The sequence below is a fragment of the Anopheles maculipalpis genome, chromosome 3RL (assembly GCF_943734695.1).
Source record: "Anopheles maculipalpis chromosome 3RL, idAnoMacuDA_375_x, whole genome shotgun sequence".
Classification (NCBI taxonomy): domain Eukaryota; kingdom Metazoa; phylum Arthropoda; class Insecta; order Diptera; family Culicidae; genus Anopheles; species Anopheles maculipalpis.
The window spans coordinates 24,494,085-24,508,765 of record NC_064872.1 but is presented as its reverse complement, the minus strand read 5'-3'; the positions used below and the strand labels follow the sequence as shown (position 1 = coordinate 24,508,765).

General features: G+C 43.6%; 1 protein-coding gene across 4 annotated transcripts in view; it reads right to left on the bottom strand.

Moving 5' to 3' along the window:
* LOC126564230 (CUGBP Elav-like family member 2) overlaps positions 1-14,681 on the bottom strand; it is a 222,427-nt gene that overhangs the window by 83,578 nt on the left and 124,168 nt on the right. For all 4 annotated transcript variants that reach the window (XM_050221213.1, XM_050221214.1, XM_050221215.1 and 1 more), the window contains exon 4: positions 9,397-9,445. In XM_050221213.1, coding sequence (XP_050077170.1) covers positions 9,397-9,445 — 49 coding nt within the window. The remainder of the gene's footprint in view (positions 1-9,396; positions 9,446-14,681) is intronic.

Genomic DNA, 14,681 nt, shown 5'->3' with positions numbered 1-14,681 from the left:
GTTCGGCCCCACAAACAGACGACAGAAAGTTAGTTTACTACCGTCGTACGCTTCTTATAACTGTCAAGCAAGCAAGTCTTGCACTGTGTACACGATACCGAAAAGTTGGTCAGTACCGTAGTACCGCAAATCGGTAAAAAGACAAACGACAAATTAAACGAAAACAAGGAGAGCTATTCGAGCATAGAAAAGCTCAATTGAACGAAGTACAGGTGTGCATTAAATGGGCAAAATAGGATGTAATGTGATATCGTCTAGAGGTATAGACGGTTGTCAATTGAGCTTGAAAATCAAACAGTACACGGCTCCATATACATACCGTAGGGAATAGAGTGCTAAGGGTTCTCATGTTGCACAGTTTTAGTGACTAGCAATATGTCTTTAAACGATCCGCAATGAACCTCCAATTTTGATTTCAAAAGATGGGAACTCAGTTCAATTTCTTGAAGTTTGCATTATTCTACCAATTCAACCAAGGAATTGTAACTCCAACAAATACGCTTTGATCTTCTTAGATACAACATTAAAATCACGACCTGATGTTGATAGCTCATTTAATAAGCTTTTCTCTCATATACACACGCCCTATCTGCCGGTAGTGCAACCTGCAACGCCAATAAAAACTCCGGAAACAGCAACAAAGGCTACACAAGATTCATAATGAAAAGCCAGACATTTTTACCGTTGATCTCCCCTCAACGTTTTCGCGAAATGCTCATATACTAACCGCGTTCCGGGAAAACGGAAACCCTGTTGTGTGTTTCGTTGATTAAATTTCCTTTTCCCTACTACTGATGTGGACACAGCTCTTGCAATCAGGCGGCATCAGTTTGTGTGGTGCTTCTTTAAGCCGGAAGAGGGAAGACCAACTTGTCGTCCACTTGCTAAAACCATCGCTGGTCAAATGTCAGCCACGGGGCCATCAACCCCCACCAGGGGCACGACGAATTCCTCGATCTGCTGACCGAAAGCGAAAAGAAACCATAATTAATGACTAAACGCTAGTGCAACAACTATTACCAACTGGCACAGCGCATAGTGCTATAACATGAGACTGCACTTGCCAGGACGTGTGCATAGCCGCAGAAGGTGTGTGAGGGTTGCCGAGAGCTCGAAACGAATTAAAAAAAAAAAACTATACACTCTCGCGCAATGTGATACTGGGACGGCAAAAGGAAGCCGGAACCGACCACTCGTGCCGCCGCGCGTGCTTCCTCAGGGCAGATTCTGTAACAATCGCCAACGGCCAGAGCAGCAGCAACAGTATCAAGACAGTTAAGTCTGTCCCCGTGTCATACCACTTCATTTTGACTTGACGGTGACGACAGCAGTTTGGTGTAGCGTTGCTCTGAAGTGACCCGAAGGGAAAGAGCCGTCATTATGGCGAGGAGAGTTTTCTGTTTCAGAAGCGCTCTCTCGGCACGCTATACGTTCGCATTTTCATGCCTAAGTTTACGGCCGGATGGACATGGCCGTTAGTTACGGTTAAGTTACAGGGGGCATTGCTGGACGTGAGAAGAAGATGATTAAATTTCACTTTCAGTTTCTAATTAACATTGTAACGTAATGTCCTCCCGTAGCTTTGGGAACAGAAGTGCTAGCAGCTACTTCCCCTGCATCGCTTCTAATGCTGATGAGTGTTAGCGTGTTTACGTGTTCCAATTTAATGTTAGATGTATTTAAAAAGAAAATTTTTTTTTTAAATTTTATTTGCTAAATACTTCTCTAACATACGGGTAGTATTGCAATAGAAAAGATAAGTAGTAACGCTGCCAAATCCGAGTTACAAAAAAAACTTCGTCCACCGAGAGCACCTACTACCAAGTAAGCTAGAACGATAATTAAGTGCTTGTCAAACATGGACACAGCTGTTAAAACCGCGCGTCATTTGTGCGCCGTCGGTGATCATCGTCATCATTATAATCTGTGCCGCTGATGAAGCTGCTGGCCCGAGAGCTGAGGTCCATTGAAAGAATGTTGGAGAAATTGCCGACCTCCTACACTCTCTGATAGAATGTGTGTTTCTTGTGACTTTTCAGGGCCGATTCATAAGGTTTCGGTGGAAAAATTATCGCTAGTTTACGCTCGCACGCTGATTAATAGCCCAGCCAGTGACCAACGGACGAGCTAACCAGTGGGAAAGAAAACTCATTTTAAAAAAACCGAGACGTGCTGCGACGAATAATGAAAAAATTGGTCATTAAAATTTGGTGACAACATCCATAATCGCACTCGGAGCATCGAATGACACACCACCACCAGCAATAGCACGCGCCAGACACCGTATGCTTATGGGGTTGGTTTTTGGGGTCGGGTAAACGCACTCAGCATAAATTAACAGGTCAACCGCAAAACATGGTTCTCGCCGATCATCACCGGTGGTGCCCACCAAGGAACGTAACACGGTTAAACGCCGAACGGGTCTTGCCCCTAGTGTCGGTGTTGGTTGGAACGACACAGGAAGTAGCGTGATGGTGGAAGGAGAGTGATATCCGCATGTCCACATCCGCCATATGGTGTGGAATGACCACGGAAAAGTATAAAACATAAACCTCCGACTAACAACGGAACCATGTGTCGATGTCGTTTGTCTATAACCGCTAGGGGCTGGGATTTGGTGTGTACAGAATAAGAGAGGCCGTGGACAACAAAAAATCCTACAATCCACCATGAAAGAATAGTGGACATATGGTTCCTAAAGAAAGGGCGAAGGCTACGACTATATTGCTCTGGTACTTCATACGACACGCGCGCATTCCAGAAACGACATCGGAACAGACGTCGATTGTACTATTGGAGGAGGTTCCCAAGAGTGTTCCACCGTCGTTTAAAGCATTGGGGTTGAGTTTAGTGGTCAGAAAAGCTGTATGTATCCATCTATGAAACTAAACCGCAGAATACTTTACAAGAAGAACTGATATACAGACCTTATTGAGGCATCGACTTTGATGCTTTGTTGTTCCTAGACTTTAAAATTCTCTTCTTAAAATAATCTAGAATACATGTTACAGTTTCTTGAACTCTGGCTCACATCCGCTTTCGAATCCGACTAGGAAAACGCAAAACCACCACCCCAAAACCAATGCACCAATTTATATGTCAATGCCCTTCGATAAACTCACCGAAGAACGGATACCGTGTCTCGTGTTGGCTGTTGCCAAACAAAAAGAAAAATGGCCACCCGCAACACCGCCCCCAACGACGACACCGATGCATGGTCGCATCGTGTTTTCCCATGTTGATTCTATTTTAAAAGCTAAAGCGATGGGAATGGATGGAAATGTTTTCTTTCACCCGAATCTGACACCCCGCACTCGGCACGAAGAAAATCCGCCACAATGCAAACAGCATTCCGACCAACCATCACCTCACAACGCAAAGTACAATTGGGGTTGCAGTTTGTGGTGCGCCCGCCTGTGTGTATGTGTGTGTGTGTCTCTTTCGTTCCGATTTTTCACGCAAATGCAACCGCGGGCACAGATGCAAATGACAATTTTACACCCAATAAATCTCACATTGCTCGCGTCGTGGTCGTCGTCCTCGGGAGGAAGAGATCGTCGTTTAAGAAAACTCGATTTCGCCTCCAATTCGCAAATCTTCTCAGGCATCCTCCACCGACAGCGGCAACAGGACATCCAGCCGTGTCGCCGGTTCGGGATCGTTGGTTTCAATTAAGGTGCCCGCTGCACTACCACAAAACCATAGGGTTTGACATTTGCGTATTCCGTTCGATTGAATCGATGTCCCAGCTTCGTCCGGATTCGACTGGTACGATAAAGTTTGGTTTTAATTAGTTAAGGATCAACCCGGTACTAACACTGGATAAGTGGTTACCATTGAGGTTGATCAAAGGTGTGTGACATTCAATTTAAGGTGCGGAGGACACCGGGTAGCATTAGATTTACGTGGGTCGTCCAAACACGTTCTGTGACAAGAGCGATGGGAGAGTGAAACTTCAAGGGAAAATTAGATTAATTCTTGATGCTAGTGAAGGACTGCTGACCAATTCTCCAACCATGTTGATGTCTTTGGAAACGTTTGAGAGCTTCATAGTTCCAACCTAAACCGGGTACACGATATGATGAGCAACCGACAACTTTGATCCATTGTCCACATATGTCCATTACATGACTAGTACAAGGAACAATACCGACAACAACACTAAAGCTGCATCGGAAGCAATCTAGATCATCATAAAAAGCTGTCCCAGAATGACCCTACAATTGACACAAATCTGGAAAATTATACCATACAATCTAGGGACCAAGGGTGTCTATAAAACAAACCCAAACAAACTGCGACCAACAGGATACACAATGGCCAACAGCACTCCCTCCCTTTCCAGACATAAACTAATGCCGCGCGATAAACAAAGCACTAAACATTGAAATATCGAAAAGGCACAAGAAATTGCACCTCCAACTACAGGAAAGCGCTTGTAGTTTTGGGAGGTTTAGTTTCTGAAATATAGTAAAAACTGATGCCATAGGCCGCTTGTTGTTGGTTGCAAGGGCAATCCGTATATTGCTCCCTGTGCTTTATGTACTCCTTCCCGGTGGTCATCGTATGTTACAACCCAAACACTGGGTTTCATTGGCGGAATGCGGAGGGCAACGAGAGAAAGAGAAGGACACGGAAAAAACAGAAAAAATACATCTTACAGCACAATAATCGGAGGCTAGTGCAATTTTCCGACGGTTTTTGTTCGAAATCCGGGAGAGAGAGAAAGAAAGATCTACACCCTCTGGTACAGCAGCCCTCGTTTACGAGTAAGGAGGATATATGAAAAATTGTTTATATGCACTACACGTTCATAAAATTGGTTCAGCGTGTGTCCCGGCGGTTTCAGGAGCACCAGTCTACAGTCCAACAACTACCGGATAGGACACACAAGCGGGAACCTATCGAAAGAAACTGTTAGCTACAAACGGAACTCGGAAACATTGGTGGAGGTAAGAGGTGGGAAAATCTAAAACAATTCCTCAGCAGCAGCAGTAGTAGAACATAAAAAAGGCTGCACAATGTCCGCTGTCATCCATGTCCTAGTCGTAGGGTCTGTTGATGTTCACTGCAGGATTGTGCACAACAAAAAAAAGCCCTTTTGAGCTTTTAAAAATATATGCTGGCAACAAAGGGAGTACGGATTCGCAGTACCAGTCCTGAGTTGATGGCACGCGAAAAAAGTGTGTTCCGTTTGAAGTAGTGGTTGTTGTGCTGGTGCTTGACATCCGCCAAACACCGAACGCCTGTCTGGCGCATAAGATTATTAATGTTTGCTGGACATTGTGATGATGGTTGGGAACTTCGTTTAGAGCTAGCAAACACACTGTTGTACACAGGGTTTAAAACTTTAAACTAGTCGGTAATAGTAGATGAACGAGGCACGAGATCCTTGTCAGAGAGTCCGACAGGAAAATTCATTTGGAAATATGTTTTTTTTTACTTTTTAAAGAATATTGCTTCAATAACTTCGACAAAATGCAGGACTTCAATTGATCAAAGTCCCACAGAACAATATTTTATCTCAACTAGGTTATGTGTTTACTTACGATCGGAACTATTACCGCCCATCTTCCTCCAAAACTAAGCCGAATGTTTATCCGAATGTGTTCACGCAGATTGGTCACTCACCTAAAAAGAAAAGAAAGGCAAAAGAGGTATACAATTTGCACACAACCGAAAACAGAGATTTCTTGGAAAAACCAAAACCTCTAGGCATCTCGTAATGCCGAAGCCGCCGATCGCCGAACCACAAACACCTTCTACACATCGGCCCCATGTAGAACGTATATCCTGTTGATTGCATGGAGTACGAGCAAAGGATTTGTTTCGCACATTCGAAACACTTTTGTCGTCTGTACACTGTTTTATTGCTCATAGTTTGAAACGCATGCAACATCGCTTTTTTATCACTTTATCAAACCACTAGGCAATCGCGCCTTCACGTCCACAGAGTTTACGTTCACGTCCAACTGTCAAAAAGTTATGTTTTGAACGAAGCTGACCTGTTCGTTGAGTTGCACATTGAACGAAAGGAGCTGTCAAATGACCTGCCGACTCGACTGTTGCGTGTTTACAACAGCAAACGACCGTTGCAAAAAGTATTACTAACTAAGTGGTCATCTCTAATATTTTTTGTTCTTTTGAGTCAGCTAAAGTGAGAGGCGAATATAGTCTCTGACACTTAAAGCCACTACAAATAAACGAGAAAAAAGTCAGCTTAAGCTGTTAACTGAAGAGACCGTATATCGAATCGACCGGATATCGAGCATTTACTACGGTAAATCAAAGTCAAGAAAACTAGTAAATGTTGGTCTCCTTCAGAAAACAAGCGTTTTTCGTCTACCATCTTGTTCAGTCCCAAACCCTACTGCTCCATAGTTGTGGGTAAGTTATTCAAAGGCCGGCCATATAACCTCGAATATGGAAGGACCATTATTAAATTAACCCAGGTTAAGTGAAATTAGCGAAATGCCAATCGTGAAAACTGTGCACCACGACCAATTCTCACTAATAAACATGTGTTCTTTATTTGCGCTGGTTACTTTTTGCTCCCAGCGACGACCTGGCAAGTAATCTGCTCGACTGCCCAAGTCGGCAACAGCAAGTAGAAATAGGAAATCGTTTCTGTTCCGAAACCTTCGCATCCCTTTTTTTTTGCTCCTTTTTATTCCCTTCTACTACTCCTTCCTCGCTTTCGTCCTTATCCGTATCCTTGTCCCAGTGCAAATTGTTGCGGTCCTACCAATGGAAGTGCGCCTTTTATTCCATTTACTTTTCCCTGTTTCGGGTGGGTTTTGAGGTTGGTTTTGTGAAGCGAAAAAAAAATGGAGAAACAAAAACCGACAAAAAGGACTCCACTGAATAAATGCAACATTCAAAAACCAATCTACAGAATGTACGACGGATCCCGGGTGCTCCACGTGCACGCAGGACCAATCCGGCGTTTGTGTGTACTAACCGTCGGTTTGGTTGGCACGGGACTTCTCTGTTCGGTTGTTTCGGGTCAGCATCATCAGCCCTTAATTATTAAAATTAAATTTAATGAAAGGAATCATTTCTATTTGAATATTTTCGTTTTCCCCAGCTATTGGCAGCGTTGGAGCCGGCAGTATGCCTTTTGGTGGATAGATTTGAAATGCAAAGAAGAAACAATAACCGACAGCGCATAAGGAATGGAAGGATCTTTTAAAAGCAAAATGCAGGCAGAAATGGGTAAGTATTTTTTCCGAAAACCGAATATACTGAGGTATGGGAGCGAAAAAAAAAAGAGACTTGAGATATGACCAGAATCTTTCTAAAGATGGTGAAACAAAGGCTAACCGTTTTTGTATTGTGTTCAATCCGCTACCGCTTGGTTGGGGGCACCGAACGAAATAGACATCAAATTAATTGATCTCCTGTCTGCTCAGGGTCATGGTGGGCCATTTTAAATCGAAAAGACGCGCTTAACAGGGCAGAATACAACGATAATGGTGATGATGCTGATGCAACCACATCGGTCGGTTGTTATCGGTTACTTCATTTCCGTTGGAAGTTGGCAGGCACGTTGTGGCCACGCTTTTCTCATCAATCTTTGCTTCACGTCCTTCCTAACGAATGGACACTTCACCACTGCACATTGCGCGGGTTTTGGTGGCACAGTATTAATGTAAGAAAAGTGACACTGATAACTGAATTCTTCAAATTTCCGGACCGACGCGCTTCAATTTCCCAAACTTCTTTCACACTTTCAGTGGGTTTCGTAGTGAAGATCAGGGATTCTTTTTTATGGTATCTGGTTTCCTGTCTTGTACTGAATCCTTGGAAGGACATTTTTCATAGCTTTCAATCAGATTTTTTTGCTGAAGTTCAATTCTCGTCTATTTCTTTGTCGTTTATGGACATCCATCGTTAGCAAGTTCTTAAGTTTTTTTTTTTTTTTTGTAACAGATTTTTTGTATGCGTTCATTTTATTGCAGTACAAATGGCCACACATACGCAACAAATGCTTCACAAAAAACGGATAGCGATAAACATGGGCAATAAGTAAATTGCGAGATCGCGCACCGATCGAATCGCCCTCAATAAAGGACATCAAGAGCGAAAAAAAATGGGAAAATGACTATTTACACATTTCCTTTGCACAGGTGGAAAACCTTCACATCGAGCGAGTTGGTTTTGTTTAAAGCCATCGTTCCTTCCGTTCGACCGACGACTCTTCGGAAGGCAGGACTTTCTGGCTGCGGTGGATGAATGTCGTGTCGGACGACCATTTATCAGTGGTTGACTGTATGGCACCGTCAACCGTTCTGCGCATGGGACAGAGGACAACGGGCGACCGTAACCATGATCGTCGCCGTGTGGCGTGACTCAAACGAATTTGGAAGCGAAGGAAAGGAAAAAGTTTAATTGAGAAAGTTGTTATTATTTGCTGAAGCGTCAATAGAACAGTTGAGTATGGGATATACGGGTGTATTGTAAGGATTGTTAGTGGATGAATGTAGGTTGTGGTTTAAGGGCTGGAAGGCTGTTTACACCTGTACATACATCGGTAGGGATGCAAGTAACTTCAATAGTTAATCCCTGGAGATACAATACGAAGGTTGATCCTAGTCATTGATGTTACATGAAAGTAATCCTATGGAGTTGTACTATTTGTAGTGGAAGACAAAAAAAACCCTCCAAGAAAAGTTGAAAGGAATTAGTCACAGTGCCACGTTCAATTCCAATGTCCTGGACAGAGTTAATCCTCAGTTGCATATTTTGTTTCCAGCGAATCGAACTGAGTTTCCCCTTCTGACAGCTGAACATAAAATATCAAACCTCATACGCTTTCTGACTTCTCCATAAAGTTCTAATTCTAGGATTACTGCAGAACTTGTTCCGAGGGATACGTATATATTCCAAAACATTCACATTTAATTTAAAGCTTGAGTGCTTCCACTACTCGGGAGGAACATGAGACTGCTGCTGCTCCACTGGCAATGAGCCATGGCGGAAGAATTGAAATTGACAATCACTTAAACGGGGAAGTCAACCATCGGTACCGGTGCAAGTTGTCTCTAGTCTTCCTTCTTACTGAAGATCCCGAAGGATGTAGGTGTTAAGGATTTTTGATTTGTACTGTGCTGTGCAGCAGGGCAATCGATTGTAAAATCAATCTTTTCTCTGTTTTGCACTGCCACCACCACTACCTTCCGGATTGAGATTTGAGGCTTCCGCAGAATTAACTTTCCGGAGGTTTGAGGTCAATTGAATTTAATTAAAATACGATACGGGAACCGATATTCAATCCTCGAGAAAAGTTTCTTGCCAATCAGGGGGAATAAATGTACGGTTTCTCCAATTCTCCGGATAAACACACAATCCCGGAACAATTCTGCCTGTCAGAGTACGATTCATTTTTCCACTTACCATTTCGATTCTCGCTGTCAGCCGGCTTCATCTGGATCGGATGATGCATCTGTTGTGATGGGAAGAGATAGAGAAAAAAAACGATAAAAAGAGTTAGTCAATTACAGAGGGCAGAGTTTTTAGATAAGAGCTCAGAGGGCTGTGACGCGCATAGTGGTGTACCGGTGGAGCAGTATAATAGAGACAAGGCTCGCTAAATACCCTTTGGCAGCATTAATTCGATTCGGATCGGACAGCGATGAAATTAGTCCCGAAACACATCGCATCAACTACAAATGGATCCATTTAGGTGTCTTCAGTGGTCCTTTTCCACCTTCGTCCTGGCCATCGGACTGGGCCGCATAATTAGCGTAATGGACAATTTATGGAGTGAACAAGGCGCGTTTGCAAACACATATAAATGGTGAATCAGATTACGGTTCAACAGACACACACATACACTCGTGCGCGGCCGTACGAGTGATGCACATAATTAGGAAATGATTAGAGAGTAAAACCTTTCCGCCCGTTTCCCCGTTCCAGTGCCATAACGTTGTGGGGTATTGATGGTTTGATGAGTGGGACGAGATGATGAAATCATCATCACAGAACTATTAGCACTCTGCAGCATGTGGAACGGAAGCAAGAGGACCATTTACTAAGCCAGTAGTCACCGTTTGTTGGGGAAGAATTCAACCTGAAGTTGGTAAGATCAAACTATCTTTTACACACGCCATTGCCCCGGTGAAGGCTCGAATTAAAGACAACACACTTGGTAGTTTTGCTCCCCGGTAGTTTGTGTATGGCTGTATGTTCCTAAGCTTATCCCTGCACCGGATCTAACCATATAAACACGGCTAGAATTGGGAAAGGTGCTCCATCATCGAGTGGAAGCGGTAGAGCAAATATTTCCTTAATTAAAACTTTCTCTCACCGGTCTCCTTGCTTTTCCAACCACTTTCCGCGTCACCTCTGCCGGTTGTGTGGTGAGACAGAGTGGGTAGTGATGCAGTTATTCTTAAGTGGGAAACCCAAAACTTCCTCCAAGAACAGACGAACCGGTCTTCCATTCCGCTACTAGTGAAAACTATGGCACAAAGAAACACTGCAAAACACAGTACAATAAGTCACTACAGAAGCACACTACCCGTTTGTTGTCTTCACAGCAACTCCTTAAGGATCTACGAGGTCCATTATTCCTCGTTCCCTCCGGAAGACTGTTTTTTTGGGTGACTATTGGGTAAGTGCTTCGCTTTTCAGATCCACATAGTGTGTAATGGGGGAAGAATATTTGGGAAGACATCTTAAGAAAATAGTACCGGGCTTTCTTCTCCCACCAAAAGGTAGAATGAAGGTGTGTTTATATGTGAGGGAAATAGCTCGGGACCACTTTGGCGGGGACCACGGCAGGATGGTAGTAGTGGTATTGTTTGTGAAGCAGTAGTAGTCAGACAGTCAACGGTGGTGGTTATTTGACTTTAGCATTTAAGCACTCCATAGGACGAAAACACTTATAGTTTGGCCCCCGGACGGTGGGTAGGTTTTCAAGCAGCGGTGTCAAAAACCCCGTGGCATCGAAATAATTCGTAATGTAAATTTGTCTTGCGATATTGCTTGTTCCTCGACGACAAGCGATGTAGTGTGTCGGTTTTTGAAGCTGTTCCTACGCATGAACTTGTAAAATTAAATGTTTGTTCTGTGCTCGGGAGCAAACTTGTAGCTAAATAAACCCGCTTTTAGGTCGTATACAGATGATAAGCTTGTTAGTAAGATGATATTGTACCCAATTTGCATATCTTCAGGTGATGTGGTTCAAAAATTGCATACATTTAGGCACTGTTTCTTTTAATAAATATCCCGAAATTCCCTTAGTATAAATCCTCTCATCAGGAAAAAGCAACACACACTGCATAGCTGCAGGCGCTAAAGTGTATCATTGCCCTTTCTTTTACTAGCCTAAACGGCTGCTTACACATTTAATTTACCTCCTAATATGTTATACAACATGTCCCTTAAGCTCGTCTTTCAATACGCAGGAACTCAACCCCCAAGCCAGTAGGACCATTTCCTGTGCAAATTGGAATAATAATGCATTCGGGAGGACTAACCTACCGACACCTGACAGTGGACTACAGCGAACGAACGAACGACACTGTCCCAGGAATCTTCAAAATGCATCCCGCTATCAGTACGGTTCAGCTGGTGAATCTATTTGTAGTATGCCGTTCATTATTTAGTACAACGGAATCGAACGGACAGCAGCTAGAAGCGCATCACGCTCGCTGCAGGGAACGGACCGTGCTAAAGATCGACCAATTTGTTTCCGTAGCAGTTGGGAGTTGAGGCATAGGTTGACCGGCCTGGAACGTACGTTAATAATGCACCATAAACACATTATTATTCAATAATTACGTTTTGCGTAAGACGTTAGCTTCTGATTTGTCTTTCGGAGGACGTTTAGGAAAATGCGTACGTCGAACCTTGTGGCCCGCAGAAGCGTTGTCTTATTAGGATTGGTAGCTTAATGGCACCGGACGACCCAATCTGTAAGGTTTTTAGGCCTAGATGGAGTGATGGTCTTGATGAGACCACCTGGACGGCTGTGATATTTGATTGGTAAACATGATGCCAGACCGTGTACGATTTAGAGAACTGAAGTAGCATGCCAAGATCACTAAGCGGTTATAGCGCCTGGTAAGTAAATAAGTAAGCTAAGCAAGCTTTTAAGAAGAAGTTAATATCATCTCTTCTTAGTAATTCGTCACATAATTAGCAAGTAATGAAAATTTATCTTCCGATTCGAACGTAAAGCTTTCAATTAAAGCATTAGCTCTTTGGTCAATTTCATAGAAAATAAACCAAAATGAAACCTTCCTTTCCATGGAAAATTTCACTTTGCGAAATGCACCGGCACGTTTCAATCTAGATTGATTTTCCATTTCCTTTCTCTCAATTCCGCACAACACAAAACACCACGCGAATGTGATAAATTTGATGGAATTGAGACACCCCACAACATACGCCCGAACGTGCAGGCTATCGTTTAAACTGATCGCTTAACGAGGTTTACATTTCTTTTATTGGCACCACTGCTCGCCGTAGACCGGGCCTGGTTCCGTTTTGGCTGTTATCGACATTTTGCAGCGAAGTATGGTTCGATTTCGACAACCTCACCGCGGATCGATTGGGTAAATTCATTTCGCTCTTCGTTTTTGCTAGTGCTCTGAGGCGCGCGTGAGTGTCCCACAATCCGGTGTACACTAATTCCACTTCCAACGAACGAACGTGCACTGTGTAGCCAGAGTTTCGGGTGGATGTGGCCAGGCTGTAGAAGTAGTAGCAGCCTACAGTAGGTCGTTAGAAGCAAAACTGTGGAAGAGATGCATTCTGAAATGATTCAATTAAGGGTTTCGATAGCGGTAACGAACGGTCACCAGCCAGAATCAGTCGTAGTTTGGAGTCGTGGATTCGCAGGTTGAGGTTATGTGCTATCTGCCCTTTTTTTGTTGCACTACCGAATTTGAGCAGCACCATTAGCCCAATCCTGGGACATATTGAGACCGCGATGGAGTCGGCCGCATACATTCGAAATACGTTCCTTTCTTTCTAGTGGCGATAGCGTGCCATCTCAGGTATGATGTCCTTTTTTGAGGATTTCGCCTGGCTCAATTGTAGCTTCTAGCGAGTAGTACGTCCCGCAATTAGGTGGCGCGTTGTATGCTTTTGCCCACATAAATACACGACGCACACCCCGCCAAAAGCTCCTAATTGAGTTCGAACGCGTGGGTTCGCGTGACCTTCTCGCTAGCACATCCACTGCACTGCAAAACCACCCATTTCCGGTCAGTCAACGTCTTTATCGACGCTAAACTGCATCATCACCATCATCATCATCGTCATCGACGTCATCAGTTGGGAACGAAACGATCATTACTTTTCGTTAATCGGGCGAGCGTACGGCACTCCACGAAGATCGTTAAAATGACTTTTCCATAGCAAAGTACGCGGTACGAAGGCACTTCATTACACAAGGGCGGGTATATGATAAGGCACCTGTATGTGTGCGCTCCTAGCAAAGTTCTTCGAAAGGTAAATGGCAGGATGTAAGGTTAGTCGTCCTATGTGGAAGGCTTTCCATCAAAAGCTGCAGCACGACGGAAAAAATGCTTCAAATTGACGAAAACTGTGCAGTTCTAAGTTTACTCTCACACATTGTAGGTTTTGGTGATTAAATAAAATATGTAGAAATGCCTCACAAGCGTGGGATATAATTTAAAATCAATTTCGAAAAACTGCAAAACCACAAGGGACCTTGATGTGTTCACTTAAAGGTATTCTGCATAACGCTATTTGTGTATGTGTGTGTGTTTTTGTATATAAATTCATCCCATCCTTCAGGCTGCAGCCCAACTTTCACCAACCGAAAAACCGCACGTGGTGTGCCGAATGCGCTGCCGGTGGGTAAATTTATTACTTCCCGAAAAACCCTCAACACTAATGGCGGAAAGCCACAGGTGAGGTAGTGCCCATTAATGAGGCTGAAATCTACTACCCCATCATAGGGTGTTCGAAGTCCCTAGCGAGTGAGAGAGGGAGAGCAGGAGAGATAGACAGTACCAGAAAGAGAGTGACTTGCATAAACAAAGCTCTACCGTGTGTGCCTTTATTAGAGGAAGGCTTAAACTTATTCGGTAACCATCGAACGTTTGTAGAACGCTCGGCATCATCACCATCATCAGGCGAGTCCTCTTTCGATATGTTACCAATCTGTTTCCTGACGTAAAATGGCTGGTGTAGTTGCTTCATGGTACAACTTTGGACAAGATTATGATATTCAGATGTACTTTTATTTTAGTGTCTAGTGTGCTCCTTACACTAGGTAAGGCAAGGCTGTCTATCAAGAGAAGCAAACGGGGGTTTGCTCACATGAAGTGTGTTGTGAGCCTTCTTTAAAAGGCTAATTAAGGACCAACGTTGAAAACCCAGAGCTACAGCACAACTTTTCCGTACGACAGCTAACTTTGTAGCTTTGGCATCGGCTAACGACCGCTTTTTTTTAAATGCCGGTACCTCAGTACGTCACAGTTAATGGTGGTAATGGTGGAGCTTTCATCGTTTTACTCCGTATTCAGGTGTGTTGTTTTTTTTTCGTGCCAGTATATCATGCCTACGGTGCCCGTTGAAATTTGAAAGCTGAAAGCTTTAAGCCTTGAAGAGTTTTCCGCCATTTTTTGTTTGAATCCATTTTTCTTGTCAAGTTTTTTGGAGTTCAGAGTAAACAGCAAATACTCTGTTTTTCATTCGAT